Source organism: Taudactylus pleione, unplaced genomic scaffold (assembly GCF_031769625.1).
Source record: "Taudactylus pleione unplaced genomic scaffold, aTauple2 ptg000579l, whole genome shotgun sequence".
In the NCBI taxonomy this organism is placed as follows: Eukaryota; Metazoa; Chordata; class Amphibia; order Anura; family Myobatrachidae; genus Taudactylus; species Taudactylus pleione.
In genome coordinates, this window is record NW_028284981.1 from 2,381,999 (window position 1) to 2,404,175 (window position 22,177).

Genomic DNA, 22,177 nt, shown 5'->3' on the forward strand with positions numbered 1-22,177 from the left:
TATTCACTCGGCAATGTGGTTCCTGGGTTCCAGGGTGTCACTGTTCGACATGGTGGAGAGTACCCAGTTTCACTCTGAACCTCAAAAAAAAAAAAAAAAAAAAATTGATCCTCTCCGGATGGGATGGGTTGCCCCATAGGATAAAGTCAATAGTGCTTTCCCCGGAGGTTTGTCTCTCTCTGGCCTGGTGGCTGCGTAAAGCTCACCTAAACAAGGGGCACCCCCTTTTGGGATTGCGGACAGGGTCCTTCTGACGATGGGCGCCAGTATCCGTGGCTGGGAAGCAGTGACGGGTCCATAGTTGTTCCAGGGCAGGTGGACACCAGCAGATTATGCGCTTCCCATAAACATCTGAGAACTCTGAGCAGTATTCAAGGTTCTCCAGCATGCAGGACAGGTCCTCCACGGAAATACCGTGCAGGTACAGTCTGACAACGCCATCATGATGGCTTATGTAAACCACCTAGGAGGTTCCCGAAGTCCGGCGACACTAACAGTGGTGTCCCGAATTCTGTCTTGGGTGGAAGGCTTTATCCCTGCCATCATCGGCAGTGTTCATTCAGGAATCCTCCGATGGAAAGCAGGCTTTCTTAGCCGTCAAGACGTGCATTCAGGGAAACGTCCGCTTCATCCGGAGGTGTTCAATCTTCTGGTGAACAAGTGGAGCCTTTCAGAGATGAGACTCTTCTGGTAGATATATGTAGGTCCAGTGGACCTTCCAAGATGTGTACCTCGTCCCTCCATTATCCCTTCTTCCTCCAGTAATAGCAAGAAGAAGGCACGCTCCTGCTGATAGCTCCAGCGCAGGCCAAACGGCACTATTACTCAGATCTTCGGAGCCTCTCAGTTAACACTCCGAAGCTGTTGCCTCTATGCCTGGACCTGTTGTCTCAGGATTCTGGCTGATACCCAGACCTGGGTTGTCTGTCCTTGACGGTGTGGTGGTGGAGACTGCCCTCAAGGTCTAGGGGTTTTCCAGCTCTATAGTTAACAGGGGCTCTGTCAATGCTAAGAGCTCGGAAGCTTTTATCTGCAAGAATTTACCATCAGGTATGGCATACTTTCTTTCAGTTGTGTCGCCCTAGAGGCTATGCTCCTCGGGTATTCCAGCTATCCAGAGTGTTGGCTTTCCTACAGGTGGGCTTAGATAACGGTCTTCGCCTTGCTTACCTGAGGGTGCAGGTTTCTGCCCTATTAGTATGGTTTCATCGTAGGATTGCTACTCTTCCTGAGGTCCGCACCTTTGTGCAACGTGTACGTTATATTCAGCATCCCTTTGTTCCACCGGTGGCTCCTTGGGATTTGGCTGTGGTCCTTAGGGCTCTCCGAGGACCGCCATTCGATCCACTGGGCTCAGTGGATTTCAAATCACTTACGGCTAGGACTGTATTTCTTCTGGCCATTGATTTGGCCAGTAGGATCTCAGAATGGGAGGCTCTGTCATATAGACCTCCCTTTTTCTCATCTTTCTTAGGAACAGGGCAGTGCTTCGCACTTGCCCTGGTTTTTTACCTACAGTGGTGTCTAGTTTCCTCATCAATGAGAAAATTATAGTACCGGCCTTTACTTCCCCAGTCCTGTCTGCTGGTGTGGCCTCCTTGGATGTGGTACGGGCTCTATGAATTTAAGTTGACCGTACCAGTCCATTTAGGAAATCAGACCCCCGGTTTTGTCCTTTCTGGTTTCCATAAAAAGGGTTGGCCTGCCACTACGCTAACTTTGGCAGGATGGATTCACAGGTCTTCCTGTTCCATCCTCTTTTAAATCTCTTCCACTAGGTCTGTGGGTCCTTCGTGGGCAGCTCGACGTGGCGCCTCAGCGGTTCAGCGGTGATTGGCAGCCACATGGTCATCTGTCCATATTTTTGTAAGGTATTATGCTTTTGATACCTTCGCCTCTCAGGATGCTTCCTTCGGGCGGTGGATTCTCCTTACAGCACAGGAGCGTCCCCACCCTTAAAGGATACTGCTTTGGGACATCCCCAAGGTATCCTGTGGATACCCTATGGACCCTGAAGTAGAAAATATGAGATATGGTAAGAACTTACCCTTGTTATCTCTATTTCTACGAAGTCCATAGGGTTCCACAGGACTCCCGCCTGTCGCACCTGTACTGCAGATGGGCTTTGATCTGGTCACCGGTTTGTCCGTCTCCTTCTGGTGAGAATGTGATTCTTGTGTGTTCCAGACTTTCTTCTCTCTCTTTGTTCTCCTCCTCCGGCCTATGGATTGTTACGAAACTGAATTGCCTTGGCTTGGGGGTGGGGTATAGGAGAGGGACCCTGGTGCATCCTGGGAGGCTGAAAATTTAACTCTGTGGTGTCCGTGCCTGACGTCATCACCTATACCCCCAAGGTATCCTGTGGAACCCTATGGACTTTGTAGAAATAGAGATAATAAGGGTAAGTTCTTACCGTATCTCATATTTTTTTACACTTTGTGAATGCACGCTGAAACACGCCTCAAACCAGTCTCCTCTGTGCCAGGTATGACAAGGGGGGTAGCCACGACTCAAGATTTGCTTTGTGACTGAATGTGAATCGAACATACTGAATGTGAATCGAAAATACAAATATATTTGCGAACACCTTTTGCGATTCCAGATGCTTCTAAATGGTAATAAGGCCCTAACTGTACTTTTGGATGGAACTAGGTGAGATGAGTTAAATTCTGGCAGCTTTTTGAAAGTTGCTAGTGGAGTTGTCAAAGCCCCTCCCACCTTGTGTTTCCCATTCTGCTACAGAATAAGCTGGATCAGTAGAGTGCTGCTGAGGGAGATTTTCTAGTTTAATTTTCTGCACCAACTACATGTATCATTGACACACCATCAGCTGAACAGAGCTGTAGTAAATGTCTGTGCTTATTAGCAGCTAGGGACACTTTTGAGGCACGTTGTGAATAATGGTATTTATTTTAATGTGGCCATTTTTAATGTTGTATCTCAAGTCATCAAAAGTAAAGGAAATTGCTGTCTCATGATATAGATACAAGGCTGAAAAGAACAGAATGAAGCTGTCTCATGATATAAATGCAAGGCTAAAAAGAACAGAAGAAAGCCGTTTCTTGATAGAAACGCAAGGCTGAAAAGGACAGCAGGAAGCTGTCTCATGATAGAAATACAAGTCTGAAAAGAACAGAAGGAAGCTGTCTCATGATAGAAAGGCAAGGCTGAAAAGAACAGAAGGAAGCTCTCATGATATAAACGTAAGGCTGACAAGAACAGAAGGAAGCTGTCATGATAGAAAGGCAAGGCTGAAAAGAACAGAATGAAGCTGTCTCATGATATAAATGCAAGGCTAAAAAGAACAGAAGAAAGCCGTTTCTTGATAGAAACGCAAGGCTGAAAAGGATAGCAGGAAGCTGTCTCATGATAGAAATACAAGTCTGAAAAGAACAGAAGGAAGCTGTCTCATGATAGAAAGGCAAGGCTGAAAAGAACAGAAGGAAGCTCTCATGATATAAACGTAAGGCTGACAAGAACAGAAGGAAGCTGTCATGATAGAAAGGCAAGGCTGAAAAGAACAGAAGGAAGCTGTCTCATGTTAGAAAGGCAAGGCTGAAAAGAACAGAAGGAAGCTGTCTCATGATGGCAAGGCTAAAAAGAACAGAAGGAAGCTGTTTCATGATAGAAAGGCAAGGCTGAAAAGGACAGCAGGAAGCTGTCTCATGATAGAAAGGCAAGGCTGAAAAGAACAGAGGGAAGCTGTCTCATGATAGAAAGGCAAGGCTGAAAAGAACAGAAGGAAGCTGTCTCATGATAGAAAGGCAAGGCTGAAAAGAACAGAAGGAAGCTGTCTCATGATATAAAAGCAAGGCTGAAAAGAACAGATGGAAGCTGTCTAGTGATAGAAATACAAGGCTGAACAGAACAGAAGGAAGCTGTCTCATGATATAAAGGCAAGGCTGAAAAGAACAGATGGAAGCTGTCTAGTAGAAATTCAAGGCTGAACAGAACAGAAGGAAGCTGTCTCATGATATAAAGGCAAGGCTGAAACAGAAGAAAGCAGTCTCATGATATAAATGAAAGGCTGAAAAGAACAGAAGGAAGTTAACAACATTACAAAACCAATGCATTTAGTAAAAGCTGCAGGAGGGTGCATACAAGCTAACTAACTGATATCCACTAACAATGTGATTTTATATATTTATTTATTTTTTCTAGTGCTATTTCCCCTGTAAGTTCTCTGCTTATTGAACTTGGCATTTGGTTTCATTGTGTTACTGTCCTGTCGAAAACGAGACGAGCTGCTCACCCTCTATCCAAATGAGTATATAGAACCTGCAGGTCGCTTCGCCTTCCCTAGGGATGGAGCTTGTTTTACTTCTCACTCGTACCCTAGAGAGCATGACATAGAAATGCTAATAGGGGACCCGTGTCCTGCAGGAGCCTGCGGGGGAATCCTTTGTCTGCTGCAGGCTCTGTTGTGGCACTTTGCTGTGTGTGCGTGTTACACCCCCTCCTCCTCTGTGGAAGGCATGTCACCATATCTCATGATTTTATTATCTTATTTCAGAGGCGGCGCAGAGCTGCTGTTTCAGGGGATCAAGAAGCATCATGTGACCTTGCCCGCTCGATCAGTCCCTTGTGAGTAACCTTTAAAGTGACGCTGTAGGAATACACCTTGCGATACAGGAATTGTAAGGATTGTAGATGAATTAAAACAGCCTACACACACACACACACACCAGCTTATCTTCCCAGTTATGGTCCCTTCTATCTGAACGGTGCCTAAATGCTCCTTTTTGCATGGAAAATCAGCCCAAAGACACGGGCATGCGCCCACGAGGAGGAGATGGGCACAAATGTGTGCACTGGGCCATGTGACAAGTGATGTAATTAAGTTAGTAGTGTGATGTCAGACTCCCTTCCCCTCCCCCCCCCCCCCCCCAGTAAAGGTTTATTTGGGACCCATGATTACGGAGGTTGTGTAGAGGACAACTTATGAGGACCGGCTCTGCAGCTTTCGTCCCCCGAGATCTTTGGCCGTTTCTGTGGAATTTATTGTCAGGATACTGCGTACAGAAGGGGGGTGGGCGCTGGTATGAACCATTTAAACTGATTAGGATGCATATCACATGTAAGACGATGCCAGCTGTTCCTGTGGCCCCCCCCTCCTGCTAACTGACCGGCACTGTTTGCTCATCGCTGTGCCCCCCTGTGCGAAATTGCTTTTCAAAAGAACCACTTTCTGGTTAATTAAACAAAGAGTCAACACATCTGTGAAGTTTTCCTGCAGCCCTATTATCTTTTGTATTGATCCCTCTCAATCCCACCCACTGATCTAGGTTCTCACTGGCGGAGCGTGAGCTCTATAGGGTTTTCTCTGGCCCGAGCGAGGCAGTGTAGATAATCTATGGAGGTAATGTGCGAAACCCTTCCAGACGTTTGTTATTTTCTACTTATAGGAGTAGATTTGTCAAACAGACAAGTGGTGGTGATGCACCATAGCAATTCATCAGATGATGTCTATCATTTTCTAGAATGCAATAGAGAAATGGTAGCTAGGATCTGATTGGATGGTGTGGGCAACAGCAACACCTCATTTGTAGAAACTTTAGTAAATCTACCTCGTAGTCTTAGAAGTTGAGAAGTAATAAAATTAAAGTGGACTCGACAACCTGAACGACCACTCATTGAGATTGATCCCCATTTGTTCCCAGAACAGCCTGAATATATAAGGGCATAGACTCAGCAAGGTGTCATCTTCTGCCTCTCCCATCGTTGTTGCATATTATTTGGTGGTGGGTCGACACTCCGAATAGATTGGATTGGGAGCCGAGGACTGAGGAGGCCCCCCCAACATTCAGCTGATGTCACTGTCATGTTCTGGGATCTATACCAAGCCTTTCCTAGCCTGGCTTCCTGGCCTGTGATCTTGCTGGTAACGTTAATTTGCCAAAGGGTGCACTACCTACTGCCGTGAAGGGGTGGAGTTGATCTGCGGCAATGTTTACATCTTCCCCGGCATTGTGATACATGTGATCCTTTCTTCTATGTTTGCGGAGCATTGAGCTTTGTGTCATGAGATGCTTTAGGTGGGATCACAGGGAGACGGGAGAGCTACTCTGCATGAACGTTGTGTGCGCACAGCAAGCCGCTCACACTCCTGGGCAGAAGAATAAATAACCTGAGTGTCTACTCCTAAAGGAAATCTCCGATTTCTGCACCAGAGAATTATAACGCCTCCATTGTGGTCGGGGGTTTCACTGCACGGGGTTGTACTGTAGTACAACATTTTAATAGGACTTCGGTTACTCATTAGACAGAAGGAATGGCCCCTTCCCAGAACAATGGGTGAAGTGCAGTGATGCCGGACTCTCCATGGTAACCCCTCTATACAATAGCTTCCCTGGACCGAGAATGTGGGCGTGTGGGAACCAAGCAGAACTCCCTGACCCTCCTGAGTCAGGCTGATGAACGAGCCTTTCGGATCCCTGCATCCTGACCCTGCAGTGACCAGCGCCGCTCTCCCATCGCACGTAGCCTAGCTCATTACCCTCCCCGCAGCGTGGGCGTCATCTCCAGTGCACCATGCTGCGGGGACACGGCATTGCTGCATGTGCAGCCATCCATGACATATGCAAGTGCGATAGACCGCTGGTGGCATTGATAGGATACCTTCTGTGCTGGCCATTGCCGACATTTGTCTGCTGCTCTTATTTTCACTTATATAAAGCCGTGTGTATATGTATGTGTGCGTTACCTTCTTTGATGATCCAGTTGCCGGAAAGAAACCTGGAGACGTTTGGGTGACTAGCCGGGTCATTCTGTTTCATACTTGTTAGACCTGCGGTGTTCTATACCGCAAGACTTGGTAGGCATGCTAATTTGGATTCATTGTATGGATTGCAATAAAACTGTTTTATTTGTTTGATGCACGATGTTGCACCCCCTTATTTTTGCTCTAATTCCTATATATATATGTGTGTGTATATATATATATATGTACGTGCATTTTGGTTGTCCCCATTGGCATTACACTTACATTATCTTACGAATACACAGAGGGCCTGATTGAGACTTGCACGCCATTCCACTCTGCAAAAAAGATCTTGCGATTTTTGGCAACCGCGCACGTATCAGCAGCTGCATACACAACCGTGAGCAACCATACGGACGTGGTACGCATCCCTCAGCTTGATGAGCGAAACTGGGTGTTTGCATGTAGAATAAAGGGGAATTGCAGGCTATATAGATTTGTGCCTGCTCAGAGATTTGGCTTATTTCAGGCGATTCGCTCTTAGCAAGGGTAGGGCTGGTGCCGATGCGCGCTGGCAGTGATGGCGGCTACTTCCACAAGCGGATAGATGGGGAGCGGTGTTTTCGCATAACTGTGGCCACCTCTGGGTACGAGCGGATTTTAGCATTTATGTCAGACTGCGCAATGCGGCCGTATTACATGCAGTACTGAATCAGACCCGGAGTGCTTTGTGTGACATATACCGGCATGGTTACTTTATATATAGTTAAAATATGCTTTGCCCTAGATACTTTTTTATTTTTTATTTATTTTTATTTAAATAATATATGTGTGATAGACCAGAAGTTAGTGATATCAAGTTTATATTCATGGGACAAAATGCCCGGCGTGTAACCATGTTCCTATCTCTGTCAGGGGACGTCAGACAGTTGCTGGTTTGGATCAAAGAGAATTTACTGAACGAGAGACCTGAGCTGTTTATTCAAGGTGATACCGTGTAAGTATCACAGACAGCACATATGGCGTGCATAGAAGCCTTGTATCACTATTTATTAGTCTCATGTATTACTCACTTGAAAATTTGTTTTTGGGCGACCAGATGATGTACTGATTAATGTCTTTCATCAAGGCCATAAATATTTATATCAGTACGTACCGTCATATTATTAATTGTATACTGCTGACATGCTGGTTCCTTATACTAACATTGCAGTGTTGGACAGTAAACCTCCATTTTATCATCGCTTGCAGGAATTCTATTGCTCGGACAGTAAAATGTATTCAATTTTTACATGCACAGTACATAGAAAATATATATTTGTTGGTTTCCGGTATCTCTGAGGTAAATAAAGGGTACCCATTTACTACACTTAGAGGAGGAAGCCATTTTGTTGGCTGAACCTCAGCCCATCAAAGCACTATGAACTAGTGATGCCACTGAGGCATGAGGCAGTTTTATACAAAGTGATTAATTCCTCATTTATGCTATTAGTTTCTAGGGACTTGATAGACTACAGTAGTGCTTCTCAAATCCAGTCCTCGGAACACACTAATACCCCTTTTACACCGGAGCTAAAACCCGGGTTATTGCAGGGTTAACCCGGGCAGCTCCTTGGTGTAAAGGGGTGAGGGTTGGATCACCAGGTCGAGTGAGCCGGCAATCCAACCCAGGTAATTAGGGTTTAACACGGGTGTAGCCCGTGAAACCCTGCTGTGTGTACGGCGCACTCCGGGTCTTGATGACCTGCAGTGTGCCGCAAGCCGGCCGATTGGTCCAGCTTCAGTGGCGCTTGGAGATGACGTCATCTCCAAGCGTCCACTTTCACGCCGGAAAAGCAGGGTCTATGCAGACCTGACTGCGGTGTGAGCGGCGCCGACTCGGGAATATCCTGAGTCGGCGCCGGCTAACTTCCGGGTCTGATCCGCATAGGAACCCTGTTCCAACTCCGGGTCAGACCCAGAATTTTGGTGGAAAAGGGATATAACAGAGCATGTTTTCCAGGTTTCCTCACAGAATCACAAGTGAAATAATTAGAACCACATGTGGATCTTTTAAAACCTGTCAGTCAGAAATGAACACACCCGTGCTCCAGCAGGGAGATAAGGAAAACATGCACTGTTAGTGTTTCCCAAGGACTGGATTTGAAAAGCACTGGACTGCAGTGTGACATAAAGTGTCTCAGGCTACAAAATGTCTGCCTCCCGTGTTTGTTGCTGACTGGTACACCATTAGATGTTTTCATAGTTCTTGCTCCTTTAATAATGTGCATGAATGGTCTTATTAGAGTACAGTATGTATTTCAGATACCATCTATGAGGGAAGTGGATGTGGCATGGCACAATGCTGGTTGCAAATACTTTCCATTGCCATCTTCGTCATCTGAAAACAAAGTTGTTGTTCTTTTTTCTCCCTGCGTGAGATATTAGGTCTCCATTTTGAAATGTCCAGTCATGTGGTAAACTGTCATCTGTCTTTCTCCTCTCTGTAGGCGGCCGGGTATACTGGTGCTCATTAATGATGCAGACTGGGAATTAATGGTAAATATGCAACAAGGATTTTCAGCCATTCATTTTAATTTACTCCTAAATAAAGACTCCCTGACATAGCATAGCTAAATCTTCAGCATGTTGCCTTTAATTTACTTCATTTGGGACAGAAATGTATTTTAATTTGTGTCTATGAATACGGTGTAAGTAAAACTTGGCCCTCATGCTCCTTTGCAGTGGGCAGTGCAGTATAACATAAAAGAATGACACAATAAGGCTTTCCCTCCCCCACATTTTTAAACAATCCACATTAACCAAATTTGTGGAGGACCTTTTTATTCAGTTGTGTTTGCTTATGATGGGCTACATGAAAAAATTAAATAAAATCGGCAAACAGACACTTATATTTATTTGGAACAAAAAAAGACAATTATAATCTTGTGGAAATTTTCAACGTTTGTATTTCAGTAAATGGGAGGTTTTTTTTGTTTTTGTTTTTTTAAAATGTCTAATTTTGTGCAGGAAATGTCTAGCCATAAAGCGATTGTTTTTTTGTTTTCTTATCCATTGTTACCCATGGCAACCATATTTACTAAAGTGCTGATTTTTAGAAGTGGCGAAGTTGCCCATAGCAACCAGATTCTGCTTAACATGTATCTAGCATCTTCTAGAAGATAATAGCTGAATCATGAAAGTTGGTGCAGGATCTGGAACGCATAGAGACTCGTCTGAACTATTACCCATTAGAATCTGGTTGCTATGGGTTACAGCTGTAATTATTATATCGTTACCTGTGCACCAGCTTTCTTAAATCTCATATATATATATATATATATATATATATATATATATATATATATAATATGCGTGTGTTTTCCTGTCATGTCATCAGGGCGAGCTGGATTACGAGCTAAAAGAACAAGACAACATTGTATTTATCTCAACATTACACGGTGGATAGAGAAGCCTGGTGATCTGGATTAAACCATTCAATACATACAACGGGATTCCTTCTGATGGCGTATCTTTGTAAAAGGACTTTAAATCTGTAAAGAACATGTTTATGTGTTGCTCAATGACAGTAAAATCATGTATGTGCATATGGGATTATACAGATGATTCTTTTTATCTGCCAAGGCTCCTGTTATGTTTCCGTCCTCAAACTAATAGGTCAGAGCCATCCGCTTTGTGACATCCTGGACAACTTGTTTACCGGCGGCTGTATAAAACATGTCAGTTACACCGGGAGAATCCTAATTAAAGTAAACTGATTTTATTTCCAAGCACCAGGAGCCGTCTGTATGGAGTCACTGTGTCCTCAAGTGTCAACTTCCACTGAAGCGTTTGGAGACCAGTTGTCGTTTTTATCTGTTGCTTTACATGGCGAAACACTTTTGGAGGCAGCCATTTTGCCATCTGTTAATTCAGTTAAACCGGTGGCATCACTGAGGCATGGGGCAATAATAGGTGAATTCTCATGAATATAACTGTAGACCATAAAATAGCTGCCACCTCGGTGTGTAGGAGATGAGTGTTCACTAAGATCTATAACGTGACTTTTTTGCGTGGTCCGAACCCACACGTCTTATTCCCCTAAATTATTCTGCATAACTAACGAATCCTTCTTTACTGTGCTTGGCACACAGAGGCGCCTTTCATGAAGTTGAGAAACGTGACCTGTCCAATGCTAGGTTATAGCAACCCAGGTGGGAAAATACCCTAGCGACGCGTTTCACTGAATACATCATTCACCCGCTGATTGCAGGCTGTGCCAGCTTTGCATTGCAGTACAGACATTTTGATCAGTAGATTCATTAGGTGTGCTGTAATATCTTGATTTACTGAACTGGTGAGAAAATAATCCTGGAAGCCGAGTGTAATTGCAGCTCCTTGCCTTTTTTTTTGCTTCACAGCCATCAACCGCTATGCTGCTCAGCCGTGCCAGCTAAGCAACATGCTCGTCTGCAGGGAGGGAATTCGCTCAATGCCTTGATACATAAATTGCAGCGACTCTGTGTCTCTCCCAGGCTCTCTTTCCCTGCATCGTTGTCCCTCCCCTCACCCTGCCTGCTGCAGTGTTTGCTGTAACAGGGGAATAAAAACTGCTCTCGAATCTCGTATCAATTCATTGGGATATAGAATGTCGCTGATGCATGACAGCTCACTGGCAGCAAGGGTCGTACAGAATCACTAGCTCCTGCGGCCTAGATAGATGGTAGTTCCTTAGCAGTAAATTTGGGTTATGGGCCAAGAGGCTCATCCGTTGAGAGGGTTAACCGTTCCTTTAAACGTCAATATTTGGCTGTTAATATGTATGGTATCATTAAAGGCCCTCAGAATACATCCACTGAGTGGTTGCACAGGTACAGCTAACACAATATGTCTGTCTGCATACAGTGTTAGTAGTCAGTGTATGCATTTGGTCTCAGTGACGTTTTGTTTTTGTAATAAGGGGGCCCTATAATAGTAACACGTCTATTGCAGAGAGGAAAGGGTGGTTGTATAACTAGGTGTTTGCTCACATGCCTTAGTTGCAGCCTGTAATGTAAGGGTCTTAGGGATCTATTTACGAAGCATTGTTGAGGTACATATACGCACGTAACGATTTTGTAACCAACGATTTTCTGTCGGATTTTCTGTCAGATTTTACCATGAAAAAGTGAGCGATTTTTGAAGTGTAATGAACGACTTTTACAACGATGAACAAAAAAATGTTCCTTCCCTCAATTAAAATCGTTATGTTGGACAGTCTGAAATGGACGATGAACGATCACTACAAATGGGAGCGCGCATGAACGATTATCCTTCATCGTTATAATTCAGAAACTGAATGATTTTTTGAACGATAAGGACGTCGCTAACGACAAATCGTTCAAAAAATCGTTACGTATGTATGCACCTTTAGGAGACAGAGTGAAAGGAGATAAGGTACCAGCCAATCAGCTCCCAATTGTCATTTTTCAAACACAGCCTGTGACATGGCAGTTAGGAGCTGATTGGCTGGTACCGTATCTCATTTTACTGTGTCTCCTAGCACTGCTTAGTAAATAGACCCCTAAAGCTGCATACACACACAACGATCTTATGAACGATTTTCTGTCAGATTATGTGTCAGATTTTTTAAAGTGTAATGAAAGATTTTTTTGAACTACAAACGATTTTTGCATATTCCCTTAATGAAAATCGTTGAGTTGACAAGTCTGACTGAACTACAAAGTAAAAACTTAAAACGTGAACGCACATAACGATAATCGTTCATCGTTTGACTCAGAAAGTGAACGATTTTTTCAAACGATTATCATTTAACGATAATCGTTCAAAAAATCGTCTGTGTATGCACCTTAAAGCTGCGTACACACACAACGATTTTCGTTCACTTTCTGAGTTGAACGATAATCGCTCATGCACGTTCACGTTTGTAGTTCAGTCAGACTTGTCAACTCAACTATTTTCATTAAGGGAATATGCAATAATCTTTTGTAGTTCATAAAAATCGTTTATTACACTTTAAAAAATCTGACAGAAAATCGTTCATAAAATCGTTGGTAACAAAATCGTTGTGTGTATGCATCTTATGAGGTATATTTACTAGAGTGCAGGTTTTTTTAATTGGAGATGTTGCCCATAGCAACCAATTAGATTCTAGCTATAATCTTCTAGAAGGTGCTAGATAAATGTTAAGTAGAATCTGATTGGTTGCTATGGGCAACATCCCCACTTCTAAAAACCTGCACTTTACTAAATACAATACCCCTTAGTCTAGAATTCACGCCAATGTTTTGTGAAGCACAATGAATTCCCATAGACTGCACGGTGTAAAAAAACAACATAACATGTCAAATTTTGCTGCATTTTATTTTGTATGTGTTTCCAAATATTTATTTAAATAAAATATATATATATATATATATATATATATATGTGGTTAATTTTCATCCTATGTAATGTTATTTAAATGTCAGTTGCTGCCAAAAAGTTACACATTCAAAAAATAAAATAACGAAAGCCCCTGCATTACACTTTTTATGGTTAGCTTAATTAGATACAGTGTAGTACAATAATGGCGGATCGTGAAACTGCAGCCTATTCATCACATGGAGGGTTTCCTGCTTTACGCAACTTTTCAGCCATGTACTTATTAAATGGTTCCCTCAGTGATGGATCTCATGTTCTAGTACACAGGGCCATGTAAAATTCAGCTTGTTGGAAGCCTAGACTTTTTCTTTATATCTTACTCTCCTCTCTTTCCCTACTGAATAAAAGAAAAACCCTCGGTGCCTTTTTGCCGTTGATTTACCGCTTACAGGGGCGTTTTAAAAGCTGAAGGTCATTTATCAATGTCTCACCGGTCTGAATTGTGGTGATCTTGATAAATTTGTTTCAGTTGTATTAAATTTTCCTGAAAACTGCTCGCAGCAAGAGGAGTTCGGCGCCCTGTTCTCAGCGAGGAGATGCTGTTCCTAATGTGTAGTATTATGGGACTTCCGTTATCGTGTAGTGATTGCTGTGGTGACGTGGGGTGCTTTATAGAACGATGTGCCTAACTCCCACATACCGACTGAACGGGGTGTCACTTAGCTAGCAATATTGCTTTACAATCAAAGAAGACCATAAACTTTAATCGTCCTCCATTTTGTTTTATTATAAACAAACCTGGGTTTTCATCATTACCACACTGCAATATAAGGATTTTATTGCACCTTCCTTTGCTTTTCATTTGGCATTAAGGGCTATATTTACTAAAGTTCGGGTTTATGGAAGGGGAGATGTTGCCCATAGCAACCAATCAGATTCTAGCTATTATCTTCTAGAAGGTGCTAGATAAATGATACGTAGAAGCTGATTGGTTGCTATGGTCAACATCTCCACTTCTAAAAACCCGCTCTTTAGTAACTACTATATCCCTAGGGGATGATCTTAAAGGGGACTGTAGTATTTTACCTGAAGATTGCAGACTTCATTCTCCGGTGATTATATATGAAATGTAGCCATTGCTTACCAATACTCAAGGCATACTGATTTATATGTAACTGTCAGCATGTCTAAAGTCAGCTGGTGCTTAAAATAATTGTATTCTTCTCCGTCTGTGTTTTTTTTCATTGCAATCTTAGTTGATTAGTATAAATCATAAACATTTGCCTTGAATTATTTCTCTTTACTAAATGAGAAGCCGCCGATGAATCATCGACACTAAATATCCCAATATAACTAATTTTTCACACTCTAATTCTATTTCGTGTTTAGTGCTACAGACCGTTTTCCTCTCAGAATAATTATGATAAATTAGATTATAATGGTTTATTAAATGATTTGATATTACATTGTAAATGTATATGGACGAGCGGCAATCCTTTTTTTTTTTTTTTCCTCAAATATTAACAAATTAAAAGGTAATATTTCTTAGATTTTGTTTTAATTTTTTTCTATTATTCGCAACTATGAACAATTGCTGCATAGATGACTTCACAGGCTGTTAAAATTATCTTTTAACTAAAAATTTATTTCTCGTTAACAATGCGGCTACGTGAAGTGACACAATAGTGTAAATTTAGGAATAGGAAAAAAAATATAGGCGGGGGAAATTTATATAAGCAATTGACTTGTTTCTTCAGTCAGGAACTTTAGTGCTTTTTGATGCTTATCTATGCAGATTTGTGTTGGCAGAGGTAAAAGTGTCACCTTAAGGTACATTTGGACACCCCCCCCCATAGTTACAGCTTTTTGTTTAGTCACTAGACCACATTCTCCATTGAACAATTTGAACTACCCATGGCCCACTGCCAGAAAGTGCGAAAATATGTCTTCCCTCAAAACGGTCGCCATCTTGCTGTGCTAGCCCGTATACACATCTACAGTTGTGCCAGTTTCAACCAATCAGCTCCTACCTATTATGTTATAGAATGTACTTGATAAATGCAACCTCAAAGCTGATTGGTTGACATGGGCAACTTCTTCACTGGCACAATTCTCCACTCTCTTTACAGCTCCATACACCTACCCCACTATTTTATATGTAATATAGTTGGCAGATGTCCCTTATTGCCAAGGACAGTGCAGCCTTTTGAATGTTCTGACCAATTTCCTTGTACCAACTCACTTACTTTGGTTACTGAATACAATATGTAGAAATGTCAGTGCTCCATTTCTATATATTTTACTATATCGGTGTTGGGCAGCCCCATTACAGGCAGTTTGCTGTGTAGCAGAAAGGAATATGGTTCATGTGTATTGTCATTGTATAGTCATTATTGAGGCTTACAGTCAATATGGTGTTATTACTGTATAGTAGTCATAGGGGAATACAGTCAGCATGGTGCTATCACTGTGTAGTAATTATGGAGGACGACAGTCGCTGATTGCTCTTAGTATCGCTGTATAGTAGTTATGGAACATTACAGTTACTTTGTGGCCGGGATGTAGTTGGTATCCCGCGTGCGGGATGCTGATGATCTGAATACCGGCGCAGAAATCTCGACAGGTTGGGATCCCGGCACTAGTATCCCGAAGGTAAGTATCGGGGCGTTAGGAGAAGGTTAGGGTTAGACACCGGGGAGGGAGGGTTAGGATTAGGGTTCGGGGTGGTGAGGAGGAGGTTACGTTTAGGCACTGGGGAGGGGGTGTTAGGTTTAGGGTGCGGGGAGGTTAGGCTTAGGCACTAGGGGAGGAGGTTAGGGTAGGGGTTAGGAAAACACTTACCTGTCTTCCCTATGTATAGTAGTTATGGAATATTACAGTTACTGTGTGGCATTATGCTATATAGTAGTTATGGAATATTACAGTTACTGTGTGGCATTATACTATATAGTAGTTATGGAATATTACAGTTACTGTGTGGCCCTATCACTGTATAGTAGTTATGGAATATTACAGTTACTGTGTGGCATTATACTATATAGTAGTTATGGAATATTACAGTTACTGTGTGGCCTTATACTGTATAGTAGTTATGGAATATTACAGTTACTGTGTGACGTTATCACTGTATAGTAGTTATAGAATATTACAGTGTGTTTCATTATCACTGTATAGTAGTTATGGAATATTACAGTTACTGTGTGACGTTATCACTGTATAGTAGTTATGGAATATTACAGTTACTGTGTGACGTTATCACTGTATAGTAGTTATGGAATATTATACAGTTACTGTGTGACGTTATCACTGTATAGTAGATATGGAATATTACAGTTACTGTGTGGCCTTATCACTGTATAGTAGATATGGAATATTACAGTTACTGTGTGACCTTATAACTGTATAGTAGTTATGGAATATTACAGTTACTGTGTGGCGTTATCACTGTATAGTAGTTATGTAATATTACAGTTACTGTGTGGCCTTATCACTGTATAGTAGTTATGGAATATTACAGTGTGTGACATTATACTATATAGTAGTTATGGAATATTACAGTTACTGTGTGGTGTTATCACTGTATAGTAGTTATGGAATATTACAGTTACTGTGTGGCCTTATCACTGTATAGTAGTTATGGAATATTACAGTTACTGTGTGGCCTTATCACTGTATAGTAGTTATGGAATATTACAGTTACTGTGTGGCATTATACTGTATAGTAGTTATGGAATATTACAGTTACTGTGTGGCGTTATCACTGTATAGTAGTTATGGAATATTACAGTTACTGTGTAGCATTATACTATATAGTAGTTATGGAATATTACAGTTACTGTGTGGTGTTATCACTGTATAGTAGTTATGGAATATTACAGTTACTGTGTGTCATTATACTATATAGTAGTTATGGAATATTACAGTTACTGTGTGGCCTTATCACTGTATAGTAGTTATGGAATATTACAGTTACTGTGTGGCGTTATCACTGTATAGTAGTTATGGAATATTACAGTTACTGTGTGGCGTTATCACTGTATAGTAGTTATGGAATATTACAGTGTGTGACATTATACTATATAGTAGTTATGGAATATTACAGTTACTGTGTGGTGTTATCACTGTATAGTAGTTATGGAATATTACAGTTACTGTGTGGCCTTATCACTGTATAGTAGTTATGGAATATTACAGTGTGTGACATTATACTATATAGTAGTTATGGAATATTACAGTTACTGTGTGGCCTTATCACTGTATAGTAGTTATGGAATATTACAGTTACTGTGTGGCCTTATCACTGTATAGTAGTTATGGAATATTACAGTTACTGTGTGGTGTTATCACTGTATAGTAGTTATGGAATATTACAGTTACTGTGTGGCATTATACTATATAGTAGTTATGGAATATTACAGTTACTGTGTGGCATTATACTATATAGTAGTTATGGAATATTACAGTTACTGTGTGGCCTTATCACTATATAGTAGTTATGGAATATTACAGTTACTGTGTGGCATTATACTATATAGTAGTTATGGAATATTACAGTTACTGTGTGGCATTATACTATATAGTAGTTCTGGAATATTACAGTTACTGTGTGGCCTTATCACTGTATAGTAGTTATGGAATATTACAGTTACTGTGTGGCCTTATCACTGTATAGTAGTTATGGAATATTACAGTGTGTGACATTATACTATATACAGTCAGGTGCATAAATATTGGGACATTGACAGAATTTTCATATTTTGGCCTCTATTCACCACCACAATGGCTTTGAAATGAAACAAACAAGATGTGCTTTAACTGCAGACTTTCAGATTTAATTTGAGGGTAATTACATACAATATGGAATATTGCAGTTAAGGTGCATACACACTAGACGATATGCTCCCTGAGTGATATTGTCTAGTGTGCCCCCGGCAGGGTTTGCTCAATGTCGTTCATGACATTGAGCACACCCACTGAACGATATCATTAACGATGACGTTCAGCGCCGGGCTCTCTCCCCCATTCACCAACATGCATCAACCTGACAATATCGTCAGGCTGGCCTGCATGTGTACCCGATGAACGATAATGACGAATGACCGCGGGAACGCGCATCGTTGTTATTGTTCATCGTTTTGGTGTTAAAAATGGACGATATCGTTATCGTTCAGTCGTCCACTTTAATCGCCCAGTGTGTACGCACCTTTGCTGTGTGGCCTTATCACTGTATAGTAGTTATGGAATATTAGTGTGTGGCATTATACTATACAGTAGTCATGAAATATTACAATGTGTGTCATTATACTATATAGTAGTTATGGAATATTACAGTTACTGTGTGGCCTTATCACTGTATAGTAGTTATGGAATATTACAGTTACTGTGTGGCCTTATCACTGTATAGTAGTTATGGAATATTACAGTTAGTGTGTGACGTTATCACTGTATAGTAGTTATGGAATATTACAGTTACTGTGTGACGTTATCACTGTATAGTAGTTATGGAATATTACAGTTACTGTGTGGCCTTATCACTGTATAGTAGTTATGGAATATTACAGTTACTGTGTGGCCGTATAACTGTATAGTAGTTATGGAATATTACAGTTACTGTGTGCCCTTATACTATACAGTAGTTATGGAATATTACAGTTACTGTGTGGCCTTATCACTGTATAGTAGTTATGGAATATTACAGTTACTGTGTGACGTTATCACTGTATAGTAGTTATGGAATATTACAGTTACTGTGTGGCGTTATAACTATAGTAGTTATGGAATATTACAGTTACTGTAGTGTTCCCTCTAGCTCCGGCGGCAGGCAGGGCGCCGGAGCTAGATAGGGCATGCCCGTGCGCGCGCGCGGCCGAGAAGGGGGCGTGGTCATCGGAAATGGGGGCGTGTCTATAAGACGCATCCCCTTTTCGTCACTCTTTGGGGCGTGCCCGGCACTTACGGACACGCCGGGCAGCCCCCAAGCCCTGCAGACAGGGAGAATAGATGCCGGGCGCATGTAGTAGTTATGGAATATTACAGTTACTGTGTGGCCTTATCATTGTATAGTAGTTATGGAATATTATAGTTACTGTGTGGCCTTATCACTGTATAGTAGTTATGGAATATTACAGTTACAGTGTGGCCATATAACTGTATAGTAGTTATGGAATATTACAGTTACTGTGTGCCCTTATACTATACAGTAGTTATGGAATATTACAGTTACTGTGTGGCGTTATCACTGTATAGTAGTTATGGAATATTACAGTTACTGTGTGGCGTTATCACTGTATAGTAGTTATGGAATATTACAGTAACTGTGTGGCCTTATCACTGTATAGTAGTTATGGAATATTACAGTTACTGTGTGGCATTATCACTGTATAGTAGTTATGGAATATTACAGTTACTGTGTGGCATTATACTATATAGTAGTTATGGAATATTACAGTTACTGTGTGGCCTTATAACTGTATAGTAGTTATGGAATATTACAGTTACTGTGTGGCCTTATAACTGTATAGTAGTTATGGAATATTACAGTTACTGTGTGGCATTATCACTGTATAGTAGTTATGGAATATTACAGTTACTGTGTGACGTTATCACTATATAGTAGTTATGGAATATTACAGTTACTGTGTGGCCTTATCACTGTATAGTAGTTATGGAATATTACAGTTACTGTGTGACGTTATCACTATATAGTAGTTATGGAATATTACAGTTACTGTTTGACGTTATCACTATATAGTAGTTATGGAATATTACAGTTACTGTGTGACGTTATCACTATATAGTAGTTATGGAATATTACAGTTACTGTGTGGCCTTATCACTGTATAGTAGTTATGGAATATTACAGTTACTGTGTGACGTTATCACTATATAGTAGTTATGGAATATTACAGTTACTGTGTGACGTTATCACTATATAGTAGTTATGGAATATTACAGTTACTGTGTGGCATTATACTATATAGTAGTTATGGAATATTAGTGTGTGTCCTTATCACTGTATAGTAGTTATGGAATATTAGTGTGTGTCCTTATCACTGTATAGTAGTTATGGAATATTAGTGTGTGGCATTATACTATACAGTAGTCATGAAATATTAGTGTGTGGCCTTATCACTGTATAGTAGTTATGGAATATTACAGTTACTGTGTGGCCTTATCACTGTATAGTAGTTATGGAATATTACAGTTACTGTGTGGCATTATACTATATAGTAGTTATGGAATATTAGTGTGTGTCCTTATCACTGTATAGTAGTTATGGAATATTAGTGTGTGGCATTATACTATACAGTAGTCATGAAATATTAGTGTGTGGCGTTATCACTATATAGTAGTTATGGAATATTACAGTTACTGTGTGGCATTATACTATATAGTAGTTTTGGAATATTTCAGTGTGTGGCATTATACTATATAGTAGTTATGGAATATTACAGTTACTGTGTGGCCTTATCACTGTATAGTAGTTATGGAATATTACAGTTACTGTGTGGCCTTATCACTGTATAGTAGTTATGGAATATTACAGTTACTGTGTGACGTTATCACTGTATAGTAGTTATGGAATATTACAGTCACTGTGTGGCGTTATCACTTTATAGTAGTTATGGAATATTACAGTTACTGTGTGGCATTATACTATATAGTAGTTATGGAATATTACAGTTACTGTGTGGCATTATACGATATAGTAGTTATGGAATATTACAGTGTGTGGCATTATACTATATAGTAGTTATGGAATATTACAGTTACTGTGTGGCCTTATCACTGTATAGTAGTTATGGAATATTACAGTTACTTTGTGGCATTATACTGTATAGTAGTTATGGAATATTACAGTTACTGTGTGGCCTTATCACTGTATAGTAGTTATGAAATATTACAGTTACTGTGTGGCGTTATCACTTTATAGTAGTTATGGAATACTACAGTTACTGTGTGACGTTATCACTGTATAGTAGTTATGGAATATTACAGTTACTGTGTGGCGTTATCACTTTATAGTAGTTGTGGAATGTTACTGTGTATGGTGTTAATGATGCTGAATGCTGGGGTGTCGCTTTCTGCTCTGGTGCTTCTAGCTCACTCAGCTGATTCAACAAACTGCTAAGATACAGACCAGAGTGTGCTAGAAGCTCCAGAGCAGAGAGCGACACCCCAGGCAGGAAAGAGGAACTGCACGGGTTGTGACAAAAGCAGGGTGCTAGAATGAACAGTAGTCTGTGTGTTGTATTATTATCACTGCATATTATTTATGGATGATGACAGTTACTGTGTGTGTGATGTTATGACTGTTTAGTATTTATGGAGGACTACAGTTACTGTGTGCAGTATTGATAATATTGTAAGGTAATAATGAATAGTTACTGTGTGTGATGCTACCACTGCTTAGTACTTATGAAGGATTACAGTTACTATGTGTGATGCTATCGCTGTATAGTATTTACGGAGGATCACAGATATTGTGAGTGTGGTGTTGCCACTTTTTAGTATTTCTGGAATGTTGGTTATTGTGTTTGTGGTATTAACTCTGTATAGTATTTATGGATCATTACAATTACTGTGTGCGGTGTTAATAATATTGCACAGGATAAAAGTTACTGTGTGAGGTGTTAACGGTATAATTATTAAAGAGTACAGTTACTGTGTGTTTTGTTACCGGTGTATAATATTTATGGATGAGTGCGGTTACTGTGTGTGGTTTTACCACTAGTATTTATGGAATAGTACGTTTACTGTGTGTCGTGTTACCACTGTATAGTACTTATGGAATGTTACAGTTATTGTGTTTGTGATGTTAACTCTGTATAGTATTTATGGATCATTATAATTACTGTGTGCTGTGCTTTTAATATTTCACAGGATAAAAGTTACTGTGTGAGTTGTTATAACGGTATAATATTTATTAAGGAGTTACCACTGTATAGTATTTATGGATGAGTGCGGTAACTGTGTGTGGTTTTTCCACTGTATAATATGTATGGAGGAATACAGTTACTGTGTGTGGTGTTACCGCTGTTTAGTACTTACGGAGATGTATGGTTACTGTGTGTGGTGTGCCACTGTATAGTATATATGGATGAGTACGGTTACTGTATGTGGTGTTACCTCTGT

General features: G+C 40.8%; 1 protein-coding gene across 1 annotated transcript; it reads left to right on the forward strand.

Moving 5' to 3' along the window:
* The first annotated feature begins 4,475 nt into the window (after positions 1 to 4,475).
* URM1 (ubiquitin related modifier 1) lies at positions 4,476 to 12,320 on the forward strand. The gene is made up of 4 exons (XM_088453487.1): positions 4,476 to 4,584; positions 7,616 to 7,697; positions 9,190 to 9,238; positions 10,080 to 12,320. The coding sequence occupies exons 1-4, from the start codon at positions 4,476 to 4,478 to the stop codon at positions 10,146 to 10,148; spliced, it is 309 nt and encodes a 102-aa protein (XP_088309613.1). The 3' UTR covers positions 10,149 to 12,320.
* Positions 12,321 to 22,177: the final 9,857 nt, after the last annotated feature.

What these genes read in the sequence shown, in the direction of transcription:
- URM1 (XM_088453487.1), top strand. Translation starts at nt 4,476, where the DNA reads ATGTCACCATATCTCATGATTTTATTATCTTATTTCAGAGGCGGCGCA. An exon ending in GCCCGCTCGATCAGTCCCTT is followed by an intron (nt 4,585 to 7,615) that starts GTGAGTAACCTT and finishes TATCTCTGTCAG; the next exon opens with GGGACGTCAGACAGTTGCTG. An exon ending in ATGCAGACTGGGAATTAATG is followed by an intron (nt 9,239 to 10,079) that starts GTAAATATGCAA and finishes TCATGTCATCAG; the next exon opens with GGCGAGCTGGATTACGAGCT.